At 41.9% G+C, this 22,031-nt stretch overlaps 1 protein-coding gene across 9 annotated transcripts in view; it reads left to right on the top strand.

Annotated features, from left to right (window-relative positions):
* The window catches only part of RBMS2 (RNA binding motif single stranded interacting protein 2), an 85,296-nt gene that overhangs the window by 35,592 nt on the left and 27,673 nt on the right, over window positions 1-22,031 (top strand). For 2 of the 9 annotated variants that reach the window (XM_056797843.1, XM_056797844.1), the window contains exon 1: window positions 10,410-10,899. The exons of 5 other annotated variants lie outside the window; for them this stretch is intronic. In XM_056797843.1, the coding sequence (XP_056653821.1) occupies window positions 10,834-10,899 (66 nt within the window). In that variant the 5' untranslated portion in view covers window positions 10,410-10,833. Of the gene's footprint in view, window positions 1-10,409; window positions 10,900-12,933; window positions 13,013-22,031 lie in introns of those variants that run through there. 2 more of the 9 variants (XM_056797847.1, XM_056797845.1) reach the window with 2 other exon arrangements.

Here is a 22,031-nt window from a genome sequence, read left to right as displayed (position 1 = left end):
CAGAATAACTTGTACAGATCTTCTTTGCTATAGTACTTATTCCTGGTGCTACCCATTGCCTCTTTATAGAATCTACTACAGCTTGAGTATCAAAATGACCTTTTGTGTGGATGGCTTAACACAAATAGGTATACAAATCTTTTGGTACCAGCAGTTTTCCAATGTCTGCAACCCATATTCCATGTTTTTTTCTTGCTCCAGATTTTTTTCCACTTTTGAATTTCTTAGACTACATAAGCTTTTTCTAGATCATCAGATTAAATAGTTGACAAATTCATTACATACACTGGAGTATTCCTGGCTGCAAATTTCACAGTTATATCAGCACTATGATTTCCTTTAGAGACTGAATCTCTGCCACTAGTATGACTTCTAAAATAGCTCACCGCTAACTGTTTAAATTTTTGGATAGCATCCAACAACTCAGTTATTATTTCTGCATGAGCAATTGGTTTTGTAACAAAACCTCATTGTTTCCAGATCTTTCCTGTAGCATGACAAACAGAAAATGCATAATGAGAGTCTGTATAAATATTTGCACTTTTACCCTCATCTAGAAGACATGCTTGCTTCCTCTTGAGTACTAAGGTTACTAGGTAATGAGCCATACCACAGTTTCTCAAATTCTGTGACCACTAGCACCTGTACATCTAATTCCATTACACAAATATGAATATCCATCAGTGAATAACACCAAGTTTGGATTTTCAATTGGAGTGTCTTTTAAATCCATCCTAGTCATATTGCAAGGGGTAAAATTTAGGGTTGGACTGAATATATTTTTAGTTGGTAACCAGGGATTTAAATTCTAAATCCCAATGAAATACTCAAATCAGAGTGGAATTTTATGGTGGTTTATTTACAATAGAAGGAAGAAATTAAGAAATGAGAGAGAGAGGAAAAAGGGAAGGAGAGCTGCCCCAGCCTGGTCTGAACCAGGTAGGAGTTCCTAGGGATCCTCCAAGAGATAGGTCTCTCCAGAGGCTAATGCCTCCAGAAAAGCCAAGGAAAGGGAGTCCCAAGAGATGGGTCTCTTCAGAGGCTGGTGCCTCTAGAAAAGCCAAAGAAAGGGGAGTCAGTCTTATTACTCACCACATGATCATCTAAGGGAAGCAGTCCAAGGTCTCACACTCAAGCTCCTCCACAGTTGAGTTCCAAGGTCAAGTCCCTCTCACAGGAAGTGATGTGAAACATAAAGGCAGTTTTTTATGCCAGTATTTTTATTCCTGTGTTTTACATGTACCAATGGTGGCTTAAACTTGGCTTTGGACGGCCCAGGCGGTCAGTCAGTTGTTTCTGATTTGTCACTTGCTAGCACACGTGGGTCATAGACCTTCCTCCCCCACACTTAATTCTTAAGTGGGGGTGTATACATTTCTGGTTGCTAAAATTCTAAAGACTAAGCAAGGTGGAGTAAATCTAAAAATTCACAGTATCCACTAGATCTACTACTTCCACACACTCATGTAATGGTTCACCATTCTTTGGCAAATCAGGAAGAGGTGTAGCTGGATTTAATATACTACAACTATTTAACTGGATGTTCTCACTACCTAGGAGTATAATTTCATATTTAGATATTCGTTGATCTGAATATACTTGATTATAAAATTTCCTCATTAGTGCTTCTATTTGATGTGAAAAATATACAGTCAGTGGACATCCCAAAACTAAGTCTGCTAACTTCTGGACTAACACAGTTGTAGCTGCTACACCCCTTAGACAAGGAACTGTACCAGCAGCTATTGGATCAAGCTGACAACTGTAATATCCAATTGGATGATAACTTTGTCCTAAAGTCTGTGTCAGTATACCAGAAGCAATACCCTTAGTTTCATTTACAAATAGTTGGAATGGCTTTGTATAGTCTGGAATACCCAGAGCTGGGGCAGATAAAATGGCTCCTTTAAGCTTATTCAAGGCTTGCAGATGTTCAGGCTTTAGTTTCACAGGTTCTGGTTCTGTATTCCTGGTTACGTCTCTTAAACACTTTGTTAATTCACTATACCCAGGTATCCATTGTCTACAGACACCAGTTGTCCCAAGAATAGCTCTGAGTTGCTTTTTGGTCTTAGGAGCACTCAGTTTCTGGATATCTGCTATTCTTTTCTGCATTATACTTATGGAACCCTCTGATAACAGAAATCCAAGATATTGTACTCAAGGCAAAACCCACTGTAATTTTGCCTTGGAGATTTTATGTACACACTTATATAATTCTATCAAAAGCATCTTGCTATCTCTTAGACACACTTTAGCATTTGGGGATGCAAGGAGAATATCATCCACAAAGTGCACTAATTTACTTTCCTTGAATGTTATAGTTTTTAGATCTCTATTTAAAATTTGTGAGAATTCTCTCAGTGAATCGGTATACCCCTTGGGCAGACGAGTCCATGTCCTCTTATTTTTTTTCCCAGGTAAAAGCAAAGCTCTTTTGAGAATCCTCTTGGATTGGTATTGAGAAAAAAGCTGAGCATAAATCTACAACAGTGAAATATTTTGCCTGACTTGGGATGGAAGAAAGTATAGCAGCTGGACTTGGTACAATAGGATGTGTCTTGATTATATAATAATTTACCACTCTTAAATCATGTATGAATCTATATACCACTTTGCCATTTTGATCTAGCTTTGACTTTTTGATTGGAAGTATAGGTGTATTATATTTTGAGAAGCAAAGTATTATGATCTCTTGTTGGATTAGGGATTCAATGATTGGTCTGATATCCTCTATTGCTTCTTTAGTTAAGGGATATTAAGGTACACAAGGAACTGATCCGCCCTTAGTCCTCACCCTAATTTCAGTAGAAATACACCTGTGGAAGACTTTGACCATAAACCTTCAGGTATATCTAAGGTATAGTATAGATTGAATTCAAGTCATCCTCTGTACTGACTGAATCTAAGAACAGCAATGGAAAAGCTTTCAGAGATTCTTCTGTTAAACATAATGAGATATCACTAGCATCAGTACATTGGATTGTTGCCTGTGATTTACATAATAAATCCCTAGCTAAAAGATTCATGGATCAATCTGGCATACAAAGAAATACATGCTCCACACATAAAGGACCTAAAGTAATCATTTTAGGTTGTAATTTTGCTACTCTCTCTGGTTTTCCGGTAGCTCCTATTACTTCCATTGCACCCATAGCTCTACAATTCTTAGGAAGACTTTTCAAAACTGATTTACTGACTCCAGTATCAACCAAAAGATCATAAATCTGATCACCTATACTGACAGATACATATGGTTCTGTACTGTTTGGAGGTTGAAATGTTTCTAATACTGTTGCTAGTACTCTAACATTAGTAAAAAGCTCAGTCATTTCCTATCCATCCAAATTTACATCTGTTTGAACTACATGATATTCTCAGGATTTTGCATCTTTAAGTTCATCATCAGCTTTTTCATTACTCCCTTTGGTCCTTATATTCTTCATCTTGGTATCATTGTTCTCATTTACAATCTCATTATCATTATCCAGTTTACATTCTTCACTATTTTCCCTTATTTTACATTCATTAGACTTTTCTACTAAATTTATATTACAATTTCTTTTTTCCTACAGAAGTGCATTGGGGAAACCTTCATAAAGAACATGCACTTTTGCTCTGATCACCCTTAACCACCTGATTATAATTAGGCCTTGCTCCAGACTTAACCCAGTCAAGCATAGTGTTGAGGTCTGGCGCTTGTTGTCCTTGGCAACAGTAATTTTGACACACATTCTCATTATTTCTCCTTGCATAATTATTATTCCAACCATTGTTGTTATTATAATTATTATTGTTGTTATTCCAGTTGTTCCTATTATATCCTCAGATCATATCTGTTCATTTATCTTTGAAACTGGCCTCTCAACCTTTAGTCTTTCACAAAATGGCCAACCCTGTTACAGAGGAAACAACATTGTGGACCTGATCTCCTATCCCTTGGCTTATAGTAATTATTATTATTAGGCTTTATTGATCTCAATCCAGCCACTGCTTTAACCTCTTATTTCACTTTCTTTAGCTTTAAGTTCTGCTTCCCTAAACTTTCTTTTAAGATCTTCTATTTCTGTATCTCTGTCTTCATATTTTCCATCATTGTCTGTGGTCAAATATGTTGCCTTTCACCTAATGTCTTCCAACTCCATTTCCTCTCAGTCAGGGTAGTTATTTTTAAAGAATAGTTTAATTTTTAGTATAGCATTTTTTACAAAGACCCTTTTTATATGGGAAATTGTCCCCTCTTCAAGTATATCCATATTAAGATATGTCTCTGCAACCTCTGTTATTCAATCTAAAAATGATGTCGTTGTTTCTGTGGGCTTTTGCTTTATTCCCTCAAATTTTGAACAAGCATTTGGTCTTTTGGTATACTGACCCATGACCTACAAAATTGCTTGCCTACATTCCTTCATAACATCATATTGAGCTCTATCATTCATGTCCATGTCATATCTTTCTGGCCAGGGTACTAATAGAGGATCTGATATTGTCTCCTCAATAAATTTTATTACATTCCCTTTTTGTTAACAGTTCCTTCATTAATAGTGCAAAATCATGATAATCAGGGTCAAATATGTCTATAGCCCTCTTCATCTCTTTGATTACATGATTGGGATCATCTACAAAGGCTGCGGTTCTTTTCTTTAAGGACTCCAAGTCCTCTGGGGTGAATCTTTTGTATGTCTTGCCCTGGAATATTTCATTTTTTGAGACTACAGAAAGATCTCTTAGAAGACATAGCGTAACCATCCCTCTAGCCTCTTCTTGTTGTAACTTGTTTGAATTTTCCTTTGCACCAGTGTTTACATTTTCCCCACACCCATATTTTGTGTTTTGAAGCTTATTATCTTTTATATATACACTTCCAATTGATCAAGTTGTTTTTTCATATGTATCACCATTAGTTTGAGCTCTGAATTCTTTGTTAACCAAATCATAATCACTTTAAACCATTTACCAATGAGAAAGAATGCCAGTCTACACTTATACAAGACACAAAGACAGATATAAACTATGGGGACATGAGATAGGACAGTTTGCATTGTGATATCCATAAAAGGTTTTATCCATCTATGGTCCAATCCTACATAACAAACATTAGGGAACAATACAAACACAATGTATGGGATATGCAAAATGCATTCCCACAATACCATCAAAATATCAATTACCATGTCTCCAGACATGTTTACATTTAATGATAATATGGGTGAATAAGAGTTAATATAATCCACTGTGAATAATTTTTACAAACAGTTACTAAAAGGGAAAAACGTGAAAAACATTTTTTTTCAATATGACCACCTAAAGCATGTGGCAAAAAGGTAGTTAATTATTAAATACCTCTACCCCCTTACCTGGAGTCTTAGAATTCTGCTGGCCCCCACCCTTGAAATATACCACTCTCAGAGTGAAGATGGAATATTCCAACCTTACCTAACTGATTTCCCTATAGAAACTGTTTTTTTCCTATAAATAAAACTTAATTTTCTAAGATTTCTTAAACCTAGTTGGCTTTGCCAAACTGTTAAAAGTACATATAATTTGGATAGGGGGAAGGAAAGTAATACAGAGGGAAAACATATAAATATTCAATTTATTTTAACATGGAAAGGGATGAAGGAAAGGGCAAAGGTGAAATCTGACTGCTTTTTACCCACTAACTAATCAGTATCTGACTTACACTAAACTAAACCCTAAGTTATCTAAAAGCAAGTCCAACAGGAAATGGGATCAGTTTCTCACAAAGAGTCCTTGATGAACCAGAAAAAGGAGTCCAGTTGATGTCTTCAGATGTCCTTGCAGGTTCTTTCACCACAGCTAGAAGATCCTCAAGGCCAACTGTTTTATGGATGGGTTCAAGATGATTCACAAATACACTTGTCTCCTCCTTCTCTCAGGTCCAGAGTGACAGTTAATCAACTGTCCCTAGGAGTTCACACTCAACCAGGTTTAGGATGATTCTGAGTCTCACACCCTGTTAATCATTCCTTGCATAAGTTTTATTTTCCTTTGCTACAGACAGGAAGTTCAGGACTTTTTATAGTCCTTTTTCCATGTCACTTCCTGTCCCTTCCCCACTTTATGGGAACCAATTGCAGTCTTTCAATTTGCCTAGCACTGTGGGGGTGGGGGTGCAGTAGCTTCTGGAGTTGTCACTCACTCTAGCAAATGACTTGTGAACTCTCATACTTAGTGACTGGTAAGGCACTAAGTTAGGGGTGCTTAAGTTTTTGATTGATTAACTTAGAAGTCGCTGATTGATAGACAAAAGAGAGTTTGATTCATTCTTCACACAGGAGATATGCTTCAGATCTTGCCCAAAACCCCCAGCAAATTCTGATTCCCCTTCTGCTTGGGAGCAGTGAGTATGGGCAATTTTGTACAAATTATGGTCAAGTTTTAGGACATAGTAAAGGCAGAAAACTGGTTCTGATAAGCATATATGAGGAAACGGGATTGTTCCCTAGCCTGATTTTTCCATCTAACCACATGATTCCACATGCCCTATTTAAAAGAAATAAATTCAAGGGTATGGCTTTTAGACTTTTACATGATTCACCTTTGACTAGGCAATCCAGATATCCAGCTGACCAGCATGCTGGGACCCCAGACCTACTTGATGGTTCTAGACTGCAAAGCTTGTGATGCATGTTCCTTCACTTTCTTTCCATCTGACATTGTTGGGGCAGCTGTAAATCAGAAAGGGGTCAAAAAGGTCTTTGCATAGAAAACTCAGAGGCAGATTCTAGGATACAGGAGAGTTCCCTCCATCCCCTCTTAAAGCCCTCTAAAGAATCATGGGAATTAGATCAGAGATTCAGGGTTCTTGTAGCCTATATCAATCCTGTTTCCTCTGCTGGTGATATAAGACTTTCCTCCTCCTCTTCCCAGAAAGCTGAGAGTTATGCAGAGAATTCCCAAATAATCAACAATGTCAATTATGGGCAGAAGCCAAGTGACTGGGCTTATGTGATCCCTGGATTTTTGTACTCAGTTCAGTTGAACAAACATTATTAAGCCATACTGGGCTGTGGTTGCCAGCTAATGAGTAGAGAGGGGGCCAGTCTTGAATTCAAGTCCTGAATCTGACTCATGCTAACCATAATCCCATGGACTAAACTTAGTTTCCTGGGCAGGTCTCTAAAACTAGGAACTATGGAGGTGTCGTTAATCTACATTCTTCTGTAGTTGTTGAAAGAGTTTTGCATCAGGAGGTGTCCTCCAACAGAGAAGTCTTGTGCAATTCTGTAGGGGAAGTGTAGGGAGTGTAAGCTACTAAATTAGGTCCAGGGATATAATAACAAAATAGAGAAATAATTCTTGCCCTCAAGGAGTTTGCATTCTGTTGGGGGAGGGGCTGGGAAAGAGAAGACAATCTCTACAACAGCAAATTGCAAGATTATTTAAGAAGAGAGAGAATAAGAAAAGACTAACAATTTAGGATGGGCAGCTTGACGGCATGGTGGATAGAGCCCTGGACTTAGAATCAAGAAGGTTCATATTCCTGAGTTCAAATTTGACCTCAGACACTTACTAGCTGTGTGACCCTGAACAAGTCACTTAACCCTGTTTGCCTCAGTTTCCTCATCTGTAAAATGAGCTGGAGAAGTAAATGGCAAACCACTCCAGTATCTCTGCCAAGAAAATCCCAAACAGGGGTCACAAAGTGTTGTACACAACAGAAATTACTGAATGACAATATTTGAGGAGATCAGGAAAAGGCAGGTTTGTTGCCTGAATAGAATTTTGAAGAAACTTAAGGATTTCAAGAGACATAGAGGACAAAGTATTCAGAAACCTAGAAATTGGAGGGAGAAGGCTTAGTAGACCAGTTTGGTCCAAGGGGCAGAGTTCATGAAGGGAGAAGAGCATGAAACAAGTTTGGGGAGGTACACTGGAGCCAGATCACAAGGGTCCTGAAATGCCATGGTTTAGGTTTTATCCTCGATTTGGTGGAGAATTCCTAAAATTTCCTGGGCTGGTGAGTGACCTTGTCAGATCCAGGCTTTAAAAAGATCATTTGAGGATGGAGTTATCCTCCCATTATGGAGAACTGCAGGGCAGCCTTTGGGTTTTATTAAGGATACAGTTTTTAGAAACTCTCCCTTCTAAAGCACCAAATCTGGGTTACAATAAGCACTTGGCAAACAGGCCTTGTGAGCTCAGCCCAACTAGTTGCCCCTGGACAGAGTTAGACCCACATAATAAAAGTGTATCTGCCTCTTGAACTGATCTCCAGGATTCTGTACTTGAGTGTGCCTTGGCTTTCATAAAAGGCATTTTCTAGTGAGAAGTGGTGGTGGTGGTAGTGGCAGCGGCTTGGAACAGGACTTGTCATCACTGTTTTTAATCCTAATTTGGAGGCTTTTTTTTTTTAGATTAAATTCTTATTTTGTTCATTCTTAACACTCCTTGGCTCTTCTCCCTTTCATAGGTTTCCCTCTCCTCCCCCGCCACCCCCACCAAAGCACAACATATTTAGATGAAAACTGTATTTAGGACTTCTAGGTCTGGATTGAAAATGTGATAACACAAGCCACATTTCAATCCTGAGAAATCAGTAGGATATACAATAGCCTAGAACAGAATCACTTCACTTAAATTAGAGAGGGGCAGCTAGGTGGCTGCAGGGATTGAAAGTCAGGTCCTGGGTTCAAATCTGACCTCAGCCACTTCTTAGTTGTGTGAAAGAAATCACTTGTTCTTCTGTCTTGGTACTTGGTACAATACTTGGTATCAGTTCCAAGACAGAAGGTAAGGGTTTCTTTTTTTTAATTAGAGATCGCCTGGCTACCAGGAGTTTCAGTGGTAGAATTTCTGCATCACATTGGTGAAGGCCATAGAGATAAAGACACCAGAATTTTTAAAGTCAAGAAAGTCTTTAGAACCTGACAAGAGATGTTTCTGAGAAGGAGCCTGCATTATTTCAAAACGGTAAAGGATCCCAAACAAGAGATAATAGTCGATCACAAGAATCTCTTATCAAATTGATGAACCATTTTAAGGAGGTGGTTGTGGGGAGAGCACCTCCCAAGGAGTAGACCTCTCTGATCTCTTGCTGAGAGATTAAAATAAACTTCTGATTAGTCTCCTGAGATGAGAGAGGCAGGAATCTTCGGATATTTGTATCTCCAGCTCCTATCTTTTTGTCTAAGGAAAGGAGGCGTTTTCTTATGATGATAAGTCACGGAGATGTTTCTGTCCCTCCTTGACTGCTCCTGTGGTTCCAGTCCTCACTGATATTCCCACAGGCGGCAGCCTGCTCCCACCCTTCCTGTGTGCCCTGCCCTGAGTATGCACTTCCTGTCCATTTCCAGCTGAGAGTTGGAGCCTGGGAGTGGGGTAGATGCGGATATTTTCTTCCCTTCAGTAGTGCCATTCATCCCACCATCTTGCCAAAGAGGTGAGAAGGAAACGAGAACATGAGCCAAGTCCAAAAGCAGGCAACCACCCATACAGTCAGGCTTGGGCTCGGTCAGGGCTTGGACCAGCTTGGAAGGCCTCTGGGTCCTGGGCATCCACCTGTAGTTCTCACCCTTCCCCTCGCCAGCCTATGAGCAAAACTGCCATTTTCCTTTGTCCATTCCGTCTCTGCCAGGACATTCCTGTGAGGTGAGAGCTGGCTTAACCCTCTTGGCTTCTGGGCTTGAAAGCCTCCAGGCTGCTGACCTGCTCTGGAAGTGGGAGGTGAGAGTGGTCACTTCTCAATCCAGTTCTGCAGCCCTCTCAGAGGAAACGCCTCAAACTTAGGAGAGCCCATTGGGGCGCCTGCTTCAGTGAGTGAAGATCCCACTCGCTCCAGCTCCGGCCGTAGGACTCTGAGGTAGGAGAAGGAGCAGAGGAGAAATAAGGGCAGAGAGAGCCACCAACCTGGACGCAGGAGCTCCTCATAGAGCCGGAGCTGGGCACAGAGGGGCTGTAATAGCCATTGGGTCAGCGATACACTCCCCCAGAATGCATGGGCCCAAAGAGTTTGAGCCATTAAGTGGGAGGGTGAGCCTCTCTCAGGTCTGGGTCCTGGCCACTCTCGGGTGGGCCCGTCTTTTTGCAGAAGGAGTCAGGGAGTTATCAGGGTCACTTTAGCCATAAGGCCTGGGAGAAGCCCTTGGCCACCTTGTTTTCTCAGGATAGCTATTGGCAGCCTGTTCCCTAGAGTTGTGTCCCAGTTGTCACCTTTAAAGTCAAGAGGCAACTCTAGTGAAACCTTTCCTTTTGGCTGAGGGCTGTGAACAGAGGAGGGTACAAAAGTACCTTGAAAAAGTGTGGTTTAGGTACAGAAGAGACTAGAATAACCTTTCCTCCTAAAATTGCCTCTTCCCCCTCCGTTTTTTCCTTTAAAAAAAAAATCTGGGCATTAGGACCCAGTGGAAGGATTTCAGCCAGGCTCTGGGTTTACTTCCCTTGGTGACGTAAACCAGCTGCCCTAGCTCTACCATTCTCCCCCCTTTTCCTCCCCCCCTTCTCTCTCTCTCTCTCTCTCTCTCTCTCTCTCTCTCTCTCTCTCTCTCTCTCTCTCTCTCTCTCTCTCTCTCTCTCTCTCTCTCTCTCTCTCTCTCTCTGTCCCCCTCCCCCTCCTCCCTCTTTCCTCTCCCTCCTCTCTCTCCTCCCCTTCCTTTTCTCCTCCTCTCTCCCCCATCCTTCTCTCTCTCTCTCTCTCTCTCTCTCTCTCTCTCTCTCTCTCTCTCTCTCTCTCTCTCACTCACTCACTCTTCCCCCTCCTCCCTCCCCTCTTCTCTCTCTTCCTCTCTCCCTCCCTCCCTCTCTCTTTCTCTCTCCCTCTCTCTCTCCCTCTCTGTCCCTCCCTCCCTGCTTTCTAACATTAAAGAGAAAATGCTGCTCTCTGTCCCTTCCAGGCCTGGGATTACGACTTTTGGCTATAACAAGAGCAACAAGAAGGTAGGGAAAAGCTCCCCCCGCCCCCCCCCCCCCAGAAGCGAGCTACTTCCTTTTTGGGGATCTGGGAATGTCCTTGGTTTAGCGTTTTTTTGCTCAGAGAAGGGAAGGAGATTCTTTTTGCCTCCTGGCTCCCGTCTTCCTGTCCGCTCTTGTCATCCGCTTTAAGATCTCTAGGGATCTTCCATCCCTGCCTGCGAGTAAGGTCAGAGGGAGGCAGAGACATGGAGATCAGAAATGAGGCTGGCAAGTTTGTGTCTTTGTGGCGTGAAGTTACTCTGACTTCCTGCTGTGCCAGCACCCTATGGAGATGACCTGTCATCCCAGGCCCTGCTCCCCACTGCCCGGGAAGGTTATTCTCTCTCTCTGCTTAACCATTTCTTCCCTGCGCCCCCTCCTTTCCTCATCTCAGCCACCCACTGCTGGATGACTGAACAGATTGGGTAAAATGAGGACAGGTCCGGTGTGGGCTCAGCCAGCGACTTCCTCCTGTGAGGAAGGTGCCGGGAGGGTGGCACACCTGGGGGTTAGAGCAAGGAGCTCTCCTCGCTTCCGCGGGTCCCAGCAGCCTGGGCGGTGAGCGCAGTGGGGAGCCCTGGCAACCTTGCGGTTAACTCTGTGCTGTCAGTGGTGCCGTGCCTGGGCACATGGGCAGTCAGAGGAGAGGTGGATGCGCATGCCCACATGCCAATCAGACGTCCTTAGGAGCAGTTTCTTGGTACTCTAGGGCACCCAGGCTGCCCAGAAGGAGCCCTCCCTGCAGGAGGAACACAACACTTACTCTGGCCCAGGCTTCGGGACAGGCTAGGAAGCCTTTTGTTCCCTTCTTAGAGAATAGGGGTGTCTGTGCCTGGGGTCCCTCCCAGTCCATGAAATGGGATGGGGGTGAGTTTTGAAAGTTCAGGGTTCTTTTGTAGGTCTGACATTCACAATTGGGCCGTGGTGGGTGCTTGGTTTACAGACTAGAATGAATTGATGAGTAGACATTAGGGTTAGTTGGTGGTACCATTCATTCTTCATTTGCCTTCTTGAGAGGAAACATTATTATGCATTTAGATTAGGAAATATTGGTTGATTGATTGAATATAGAGATTACAGCCATCCCTTTCTTTTTCAATTCATACAATCTCATTGACTGGTTCCTTTGCCGTTTCTCCAAGTTTCAGGTTCACTAAAATCACTATTGCAATTAATATTTTTAAATTGGTAATACTCCTATTTGGGGATTCATGTTTGAATCCACTAAAATGATTTCCTTGTCCTTTTCTAGCTTTTCTCAGAAATATTCCACTGCGTTCCTTTCCTGGTGCTCCTCGTTGGCTTAGGAGATCAGATTTAAACTCTGAAATGGGAGCAGCAGGGAGGCTCTGTGGACTGGAGATGGGAGGTCCTGGGTTTAAAAAGTGTCCTTAGATACTTCCTTGCCATATGACCCTGGGCAAGTCACTTAACCCCAAGTTGCCCAGCCCTTAACCCTCTTCTGTTTTGAAACTGATACTTAGTATTGATTCTGAGACAGAAAGTAAGGGTTTAAAAAATAAACAAAATAAACCCTGAAAATGTATCCCTATGATTTGAAGAAACTGAATAAAAAAAATTCAGAGACTACTTTAGTCCAAAAAACTCCAGATGGAAATGTAGTAACTAGAGAATGGAATATAGTAACTTTTCATAGTTGCCAAAAACTTTTCGGTTCTCACATACCATCATCATGGTGACATCTGAGAATCTGTGCACCTACTGTGCACCCAGGATTCCTTTTGTGGGTATGTCTTAGCATTTCTCTGTGACCGTAGGTGTTGTTGCATCTTTGTTCCTAAGTGAAGACGTGTACGGTACTTTGTTTCTATAATTTTTGCAGGGATTCATAGATTGTGGGGATTCACATGCTCAAGCCTTTGTGTTGGGAAGTGGATGAATGTTTGGAGGACGCGTTTGTTTCATTCAGTTTGTGTATTTTTATACCCAAAGTTTTAATGGTGTCAACAGCCCACGTATCAGTTCTACATCTACCCTCAGGTATCACATGTTTCACAGGTCCTGTGACCCTTCCAAGATGTTTAAAATATTAAAACAAAAGAGCAAACTTCAAAGTCCAACCCCTTGAAGGATGACGGTAAGTGTCTTGTGCTGTCCTTAAACAGGCAGAATTTTTACAGAATAATTCACTGTCTGTCTGACTCATCTCTAGTTTGTGGAAATTTTTTTTAATTGCTACTGCCCTCTGCTTGGAAGGCTGTATTTTATACCTTGGGAGAGTTTGTTGAAAACTTGTATTTGGAAGAGTGTTTCCATGTTATTTAAAATTAAAGGTCAAGTCAACAAGCACTTATTAAGTACTTTCTCTGCATCAGGCACTGTGCTAAGCTCTGGTGATTCAAAAAAAGACAAATCTGTAAGTTGGGATAATATGTGCATTTTACATATTGGAAAGTTTATATAGAGGAACGTGCATACTTACAGGCACCTAACTACCATGTTGTTCTGGTCTCTTTTGGATGGTGTTAAATAATATTCATAAAATGTTTAAGACACACTAAATGCTGAAATGGAACAAATACAGTCCTTGTGGGAGGGTGGAGGGCTAAACGGATCTTTTTCCTATGTAGTATTGAGCCTTTCTTTCTTTGGAATTAAATTAGCCCCTGACCCACATTTCAAAGGAAAAAAATAGGTTTTCCCAATTGAGACTTTGCAGAATAATTTAATGTGGTGCATTTTCCCAGGTCCATTTTCATGGCCTTCAAATTATCCATGGCTTTTTCAAAAAGACTGGCTGATGGAAGCAGACCGGGGTTCCAGAATCTAAAAGGGATCTCTTCCCTAGGGTTTAAAGGAGCTGCTTCTTTGGGGGTTTAAGAAGAGGTGAGCCTGAAAGAGGAAATGTTCAGGACTGAAGGAATTTCAAACTTGTAAAGGGTCTAGCCACGCCCTCCCTGACATCATTTCCCTGGCATGTGTTATTATAATTTAACTCATTGTGGCATCCACAACCATTTCCTTAGGAAAAAAGAAAGCTGACTCAGTTTAACTGGAGAAGGTTTGCCTTTGGTATCTTGCTTTCCTTTCAGTTTCCTTCTTAAGGCTAATGTCTAAGACTATCTCCTGGGGAAGGAAAGTCGGGGCTGACTTGTGGATGTGCCCCAGATCCTCACTGGGTTAGAGAAATCTTTCAAAAGAGGTCGGAATGGGGACGTGGTTGGAAGGAGAAAGAGGCCTGATGGTGGTCACCTTTTCCTTTTCAAACAGGGAAAGGCTCTCCCGTTTCCCCGTCTGCCACGTTTTCTACCCCAGCTAACAGTCCTGAGAGCCAAGATCTCTTGGTCCCTAGCGCGTCTCTTGTAGGTGGGAGATGCACTGAGGGACTCCCCAGAACCTGACCTTTGTCTCCTCCTTGGGTTTCCTCAGCCGTAAAATGGTGAGGACGTTTTCTGTAGGATTCCAGGCTTGTGGTGAGCTTCAAATGGCATCCTATAGTTAAAGTGCTATTTGGCATATAAACATTCTATGGCCCGTATTATATATACAAAGACGCATCCGATAGGATGGACGGTCCAGAAACGTCAGTTTCTTTCATTCAAAATGCCCAGCCTTCCACCTCTCCCCAGCTATTCTCAGCATCCCCACTGGTCTTTTGCTTCCACTTTCCCGACATCGTTATGGCCGATTCATAGTCCCAATGTGTGCCTTTGATCCTATCATTTCTCTGTTCAAAACAAAAAATTAAACAACCTTCATTAGCTTTTCCCCAATCTACAGAATAAAATCCAAACCCACTAACTTGGCATTTGAGGCCCTCCCTACGCTGTGGCAAGGCTGAGCTATTTAGTGCCCTCAGAGCAGCTTAGTGCTTAGGGCTGGGATTCCCTCTGCATCTTTTTATTAAGATTTTTATCCACATTCATGGCTTAATGCATATGCTTTCCTCCCTGACTTCTCCCCCTTGTCTTTCTGTATCAGAGTTCTTTTTACAACTGCCTTATTTCTCCTTGATGATAAGCTTTTTAAGGGCCAAATCTATGCCTTACTTATCTTTATTTCCCCCCACAGGGCCTGTTACAACTTCTTATATACAATAAGCGCATGCTCAATAAATATTTGAATGAATAAATAGTTAAGGTAAGGTTGTAGGATCCCAGGAGAGTCCAATTAGCTCCATAGCCACAAAGTTGTATTCTTAATTCTGATAAACTATTTTGAAAATATGGGCATTATTTTTTTGGCTGTGTGACCCTGGGCGAGTCACTTCACTCCAGTTGCCTAGCCCTTACCAATCTTCTGCCTTGGAATAAATACTCAGTATTGATTCTAAGACAGAAGGTAATAAGAGTTTAAAGAAGAAAATGTACTCTGTTATCCACAAAGGGAATAGAGCAAGAATATGGATGGATCTTGACAGTCTGGGGATTACTATAATAGTAATAATAACAATAATGATGACTAGAACGCATGCATTAAGAATAAGTCAGAATTATACATTTTTATATGAAAAAAATCATCTCTTAGGTGCCATAGCTGTATGCCAACGATAAAGGTTGACTCCTGCGCTAGCTCTGGCATCGTCCTGGAGTTAGCAGTTAGCCAGCACTCTGCCAGTTCTCTCCTCCTTGAAAATGCAGCAAAGTACCATCTTCTACCTGGAGCTTTTCTCCTCCTTTCCAACTTCCAGGGTGCTCTCAGTCCCTCCTCGGAGGCCATTCCCCTTTTCTTTATTCTCTGTCTCCTTCTAGCGGATTCCCTGATAAGGGAAGACCCTGCTTCCTTCTTCATTCTGCGTCGCTGCCAGGTGGCACAAATGCCACCTGGATTGATGGACCAAGTACCGTCCCTGCACTCTTGGAGCTTGCAGTCTGCTGGGGGGGGGGGGGGTCAGAACGGGTCTGTATGGAATAAACAGAAAACCCCGCAGGGCTCTGATGATAAACTCGGGGGTTTGGCTTGTTGTTGGCTTGGATGTTTTTGGATTCTGACCTGTGATTTGGTGCACATCAGCGACTCCTCCGCAGCTAGAGCCTTAGAGAGTCGCTTTGGGCACAGGGGCCCGGAAGGGTCACCCAGGGAACAAGCCAAGGAGCCTTCCTGACTCCAAGACCTTTCAGCAAGTGACCTTAGCTCTTCCTTATTTCGTGCCGCCTCTAGTATCTAATGAGCTACAGAGAGCGTGGAGAAAGGCTGCTTTAAAGAAAGATTTATACACGTGTTAGAACATAACGTGACTGGAAGAAGCCTTTCAACAGGGAAGAAGAAATGGGTCAGGAGACGGAAATGAGACCTGGCCCAGTGGGGCGACGCTTCTTTGTTAAGTTTAACTAGGTAGAATGGAGTCAAGCAACAGGCTAGTGTGGTGGCAAGTTCTGGGTCCAAGTAGTCACTCAGCCATTTATTTACTGGCTGTGTGGCTGTGGGTAAGTCACTAATTCTTCCCGAGTCTTAAGGTTCTTATCTAGCAAATGGAGATGATAGCTGGACTACCAACCACAGGGAGCTTTTGGAAGGAAAAGCATCAATACATAAAAATACATGCGATCAGTGGTTTTAGAGGCCCCCCAAAACCAGGGAGAAGAGGTTGGACTTTGAGTTGAGACTTAGATGCAGGCAGGTTTGCCTTTCATTTGGAGGAGAGTGGATTTTATTCCTGTTGTAGTCTTGCCTCAGCTTGAACTGGAATGCTTCGGTATAGGAGGAAGGTAAATGAACATCCCATAAGATTTCCTTGGTCCCATCTTTGTCACAGTCGGAGGAAAAGGGATTTGAAAAGTTTAGTGCTTTATCAGTAAAATACAACACAACCGCTTTCTGTTTTAGACATTAAAAATTTAGAACTAGAAGTAGATATATATACACATATATAATACATTTTAAAATATATAAAACATATATATGTATAAAGTAGAGCAGGAAAAGAAGCTGTAAATTTGTTTTATGAATAGCTCTTCTTTAAAAAAATAAATTCAGCACATCATTTTCAAAGCTGTCTTGCTTGTTAGAATTTCCTACTAATCATCATTCAGTCTCTTCTACACAGTTTTTAAATGCTTCAGTGACCCTTTTTTCTTACTTTGATTTTTCTTGTTTTTTTAAAATGTCAGTGACTCTATTGCTACCTCTGTTCCTCCAGTTACCCTCCATATTGAAAGAAAAAGAAAATCCTCTTATTAGATATACACAATGAAGCAAAACAAATATCCACGTTGGCCATATCTGAAAATGGATGTCTCATTGCACATCTTGTGTTCACTACCTCTCTGTTAGGAAGTAGAGATTGTGTTTCATGACTGGTTCTTTGGAATTGTGGTTGGTCATCACACTGATTAGAATTTTCACATGTTTATATGTTTTCACATGTTTTTTTCTTTACAGTGCTCCTGTTACTATATAAGTTGTTTCCTGGTTCTATTCCCTCTGCCTGGGTGGGTCTGAAACCATCCCAGTTTGATTGAATTATATTCACAGACCATAATTTTTCCAGCCATTACAGAAAGAACTGATGTAAATATTTTTGCACATATAGATCTTTTGCTTTTTCTTGATCTCTTTAGTACATGAGCTTAATAGCAGTATCACTGGGTGGAAACAGTATTCACAGTTTAGCAACTTTGGTCTTCAGTTCCAAATTACTTTCCAAAATGACTGAAGCAGTTCATTCACAAGTGCACTACCAATGTGTTAACATGCCGTTTTTCCTGTGGCCCCCCAACAATTGTCATTTTCCTTTGTTATTTTTGCCAGGTCTTTTGGATGTGAGGTAGAATGGCAGAGCTGTTTTCATTTGAATTTCTAAAATTACTACTGATTTGGAGCCTGGTTTTATGTGGCTCTTCTTTGTATGGATTTCTTACTTTGAGAGCTTCCTCTTCATATCCTTTGTCTAATTTGATGGGGAAATAGCTCTCCAATACTATTCTTACTATATCATACCAGTCTGATCTTCATGAGCAAAAAATGATCACCCGGTGGCTAACCTTTTGTGATAAGCTTCTCTGAATGTAGCTAGGCAGATCCTTGGTTGACAAACCTGCTGGTTCTTTATAGTTTGGTAAGATTTGGAAGAGTTTATACTCAAACTTAAGAACCCAGGTTCAGTTCCATAACATATGAATGGGTTTTTAGGGGAGGAATACCTAAACATTCAAATAGATCTATGATCTCATTGATTTGGAAGTCCCTTCCTAATGCAGATTTGCAATATGTGTATGCCTGCCCATTTTGTGCAGTTCTTGTCAATGTTCTATAAGTTCACCACAATGGATCCACCATATGTTAGCGGTCTTCCTCCCTTTCTCCAGATATTGCTCGATTACTTGCTCTGGGTTATACACCTGCCATCCCTTCTGTTACTCTGCTACATCTTTATAGTTCCTCATACTGCAGCTCATCCCCAGCTACCAAGTCTTTGTTGTCCTCTTGAAGAGTCATTTTTATTTCCTTGAAGGTAGTTGAGTGGATGAATATGTCAAGAAAAGTCAAGAAGCACTTATTTAGTGCCTACGATTTTTTCAGGTGTTGTGCTGAGCACTGGGAATCCAATGAAAAAACAAAAATAGAATTGATAGATTTGAAGGTGATTATTACCAAAGGATTCTTCTTTTTATAAAATATCTCAGGGTTCCTTTGAATATCAAGCTCCCCAGTGCATTTATGATTATTCATTAGCAAAACACCCTTAGTTGACTGTAGAAGATATTGTAAGGTTGTAACCATGGGCTGAATCTTGTAAGGCAAAATTTAGTGGGAATAAAAGCAAAATCCTGTACTTGGCCTAAAAAAAAATCAGCTATATAGGTGGAGGGAGGCATCATTCACTCCCTAACTCATTTCTTTAGTACTTACTTTGTGCTGGGCTTTGTGCTAAGCTAGAGATCCAAAGAAAGCCAAAATTAGTTCCTGCCTTCAAGAAACACCCATCTGAGTGGGGGACACAACATGTAATTAATTAGAAACAATCAAGATACCTATAGAGAAGATGGAAGCAACCTTAGGAAGACCCTCACACCCGAAGGGTTCAGGAAAGACCTTCTGCAGAAGATGGCATTTGAGCTGAGTAATGAAGGGGGTTGGGTGTTCTGAAAGGTGGGGGTGAGGATGAAGAGCTTTCTCTGCGTGGGATCAGGCATCAGAGGAGATGAAGTGTTCTGGAAGAACAAGTCCTTGAGTGTGGCTGGATCATAGAGTGCATGGGAGGGGGAGTAAATAAAATGTAAGAAGCTTGGAAAGGTAGGAAGAGACCAGACTGTAAAGAGCTTTAAATGCACGGTTCTGGTGTTGCGCATTTAGTGGGTTGCAAGCTCTGTATGAATCTATACACGACATGGTGGCCAAAAGATCTGCCCTAACACGGTGGCTTTGGGGCTACAATTAAGGAGGCAATAGTTCCTCCAGACTTTGTCCTAGTCCTACAGCATTGGGAGATCTGTTTATGTTTGGGACCCACATTTTGGAAGGACATTTTCAAACTGGAGGGTGTTCAGTGAGGATTGTAGACAATGGTATGCAAAAATATTAACCATTTAGAGCTGCCTTAAAGTGGAATAGATAAAAATTGCCTGAAATATAAATTCCCTTATTATTGGTGGTTTTCTGGCACATGATAGGTGACTACTTCTTGGATATGTATTAGAGGGATGAAGTGAACTAGATCTTGAACTGGAAGGAACCTCACAGGTGAGGAACCAGGTCCAAGGAAGTTGTAATTGGCTTAAAGTCAGATATGGGGAGTATTTGCCAAGGGTGAAATTTGAGCCGGTGCTCTGAAATCCCCAATTCTGTGAGTTTGTACAATTTCTTATAAGCCATCCGTTGTGTCAAAGTAGGTTGGAGGTTGTCCCTAAGCGCTACAGGGACGTGGAAGTAAGCAGGCTCTTTGCTTCTGCCCCACGTGTCCCATCTGACAGACAAGATAGGACAGTGGGAAAAGAAAGGATTTCTCTAGTGAACTGGGGCTGTTCGTGTTAGACAGTTTGTATTAAGGGTGTCTCTCAGGGTCTCCTCCTGACCCTCCCCTTTGGATGGTTTTGACCCCCTTTAGAAGAACACCAGGTCAGTTCTAGTGAAGAGTTGTCGCTTTTGTTTTCAGCAGAAAAGATGTGGCGGAGCGGTGAAACTGGCGGCTGTGGAGGGAGAATTGGGGTTCAAACCCTGCCATGTACAAAGTTCGTGTAAGCTTTCTTAAACGCTCTTCATCTCCTCCAATAGATGGAGGATCTCGAGGTCCCCTTTATTTCTAAATCTCTTCTCTATGGTGTTACGATTCTATATAGATAAATATAATATATGTGTGAATCCAAATTAGGGTAAGGAGTCGGAGTCTTGGAGACCTCGAATAGGAATTATTTCACATCAATAGAGTCCTGGTTCACCAAATAAGTTATTTCATTTTCTATCGTTGTCGAGTGGGACACGTGGGGCAGAAGCAAAGCGACTGCTTCCTTCAACATATTCTGTAATACTTTAGTGGCAAAAATACTGGAGTGATTTGCCCTTTCCTTGTCCAGCTCCTCTTACAAATAAGGAACGGAGGCAAACAGGGATGCATGACTTAGCCAGGGTCCCACAGTTTGAACTCAGGAACATGAATCTTCCTGACTCCAGCCCTAGCACTCTATCACTGTGCCTCCTAGCTGCAGTCATCTACACTATCACAAAAAAATTGGTTCTCCTGATTGTGTCTTATTTCCATACATCACGGGCACAAAAAAAGCAGTTAGCTTGGTGTAGCCCAGGGGATAGAGCACCAGTCCTGGGGTGGGGAGGACCTGGGTTCAAATTTGAACTCAGACGCTGAATAGCTGTGTGACCCTGGTCGAGTCACTGAGTGACTTAGTATTGCTTCTAAGACAGAAGATAGAGGTTAAAAACAAACAAGCACCCTAATTTGAGTCTCTGGTTTCTTTCTAGGCTGGCTGCTGGTTCAAATTCATGTTAGAAATGGAATATGTTCTTACTAGGGGCTTCTGACCCTGGTTTTAGTCAGTGACAGTCCACTGCTGGTCCTTGTCGAAGGTCTCCAGTATGCCAGCTAGGGAAAGGTTTGCCTTTTCCTCTTTCTAGCTTTTGCTGTATTTTGTTTTATAAAATCATTCCTGCCTTTTGGGGAAGACCCAGAAACACTTGATGCTGTTCATAGTGTGGCTTCTGGCAAAGCCCCCCTCGCTGGGGAACACAGAGGGGACCCTGGTCCCTGCAGCTCCCAGCACTCGAGGAGGACCCTCTGCCTCGGTCTACCCAAAGCTCTGCAGGAATGTACCAGGGAGGAGCGCCACTGACAGGTCTCTCGGGGTCACCTCTCCCCTGTCTCAGATTGGGGCTGCGCCTCCTGTAATCTGCTGCTCCTTACAGTAAGGGGGGCATTTCAGGGGTGCAGAGCCATCGGACCTGCAGTCATAACGCAGGCCTTATGGGGGTTTTCCTGTAGGATATTAGACCGTGGCTTAACCTCCTGATGGTCTCAGTTGGTTCCCCACCAGCTCTAAATCTAGGATTCTGTGAGCTGGGTCAGGAACTGGCCCGGCATCCCAACAAGTTCTTCCACTGGATTCTACAAATGCCACGTGATACCTATTTCCATATTATTCCTTTTTACAATAGAGTTTTTTTTTAAAGCCTAAACCCCAAATCACTTACCTATATAAACACGTGATGTGATATCATATGTTTTTCTTCTGCATTTCTACTCCCATCGTTCTTTCTCTCAATGTGGATAGCATTCTTTTACATGAGTCCTTCAGGAGTGTCCTGGCTTGTTGCGTTGATACTAGTAGCAAAGTTCATACATTGGGTTGTTCCACAATGTTTCACTTTCTGTGTACAATGTTTTCCTGGTTCTGCTCCTCTCACTCTGCATCACTTCCTGGAGGTTGTTCCAGTTCACATGGAATTCCTCCACTTTATTATTCCTTTTAGCACAATAGTATTCCATCACCAACATATACCACAATTTGTTCAGCCATTCCCCAATTGAAGGGCATCCCCTCGTTTTCCAATTTTTGGCCACCACAAAGAGCGCAGCTATGAATATTCTTGTACAAGTCTTTTTCCTTATTATCTCTTTGGGGTATAAACCCAGCAATGCTATGGCTGGATCAAAGGGTAGACAGTCTTTTAGAGCCCTTTGGGCATAGTTCCAGATTGCCCTCCAG

This window comes from Monodelphis domestica, chromosome 5, assembly GCF_027887165.1.
Source record: "Monodelphis domestica isolate mMonDom1 chromosome 5, mMonDom1.pri, whole genome shotgun sequence".
NCBI lineage: Eukaryota > Metazoa > Chordata > Mammalia > Didelphimorphia > Didelphidae > Monodelphis > Monodelphis domestica.
The sequence above is the reverse complement of the archived record's forward strand: the minus strand, read 5'-3'. Positions and strand labels throughout refer to the sequence as shown.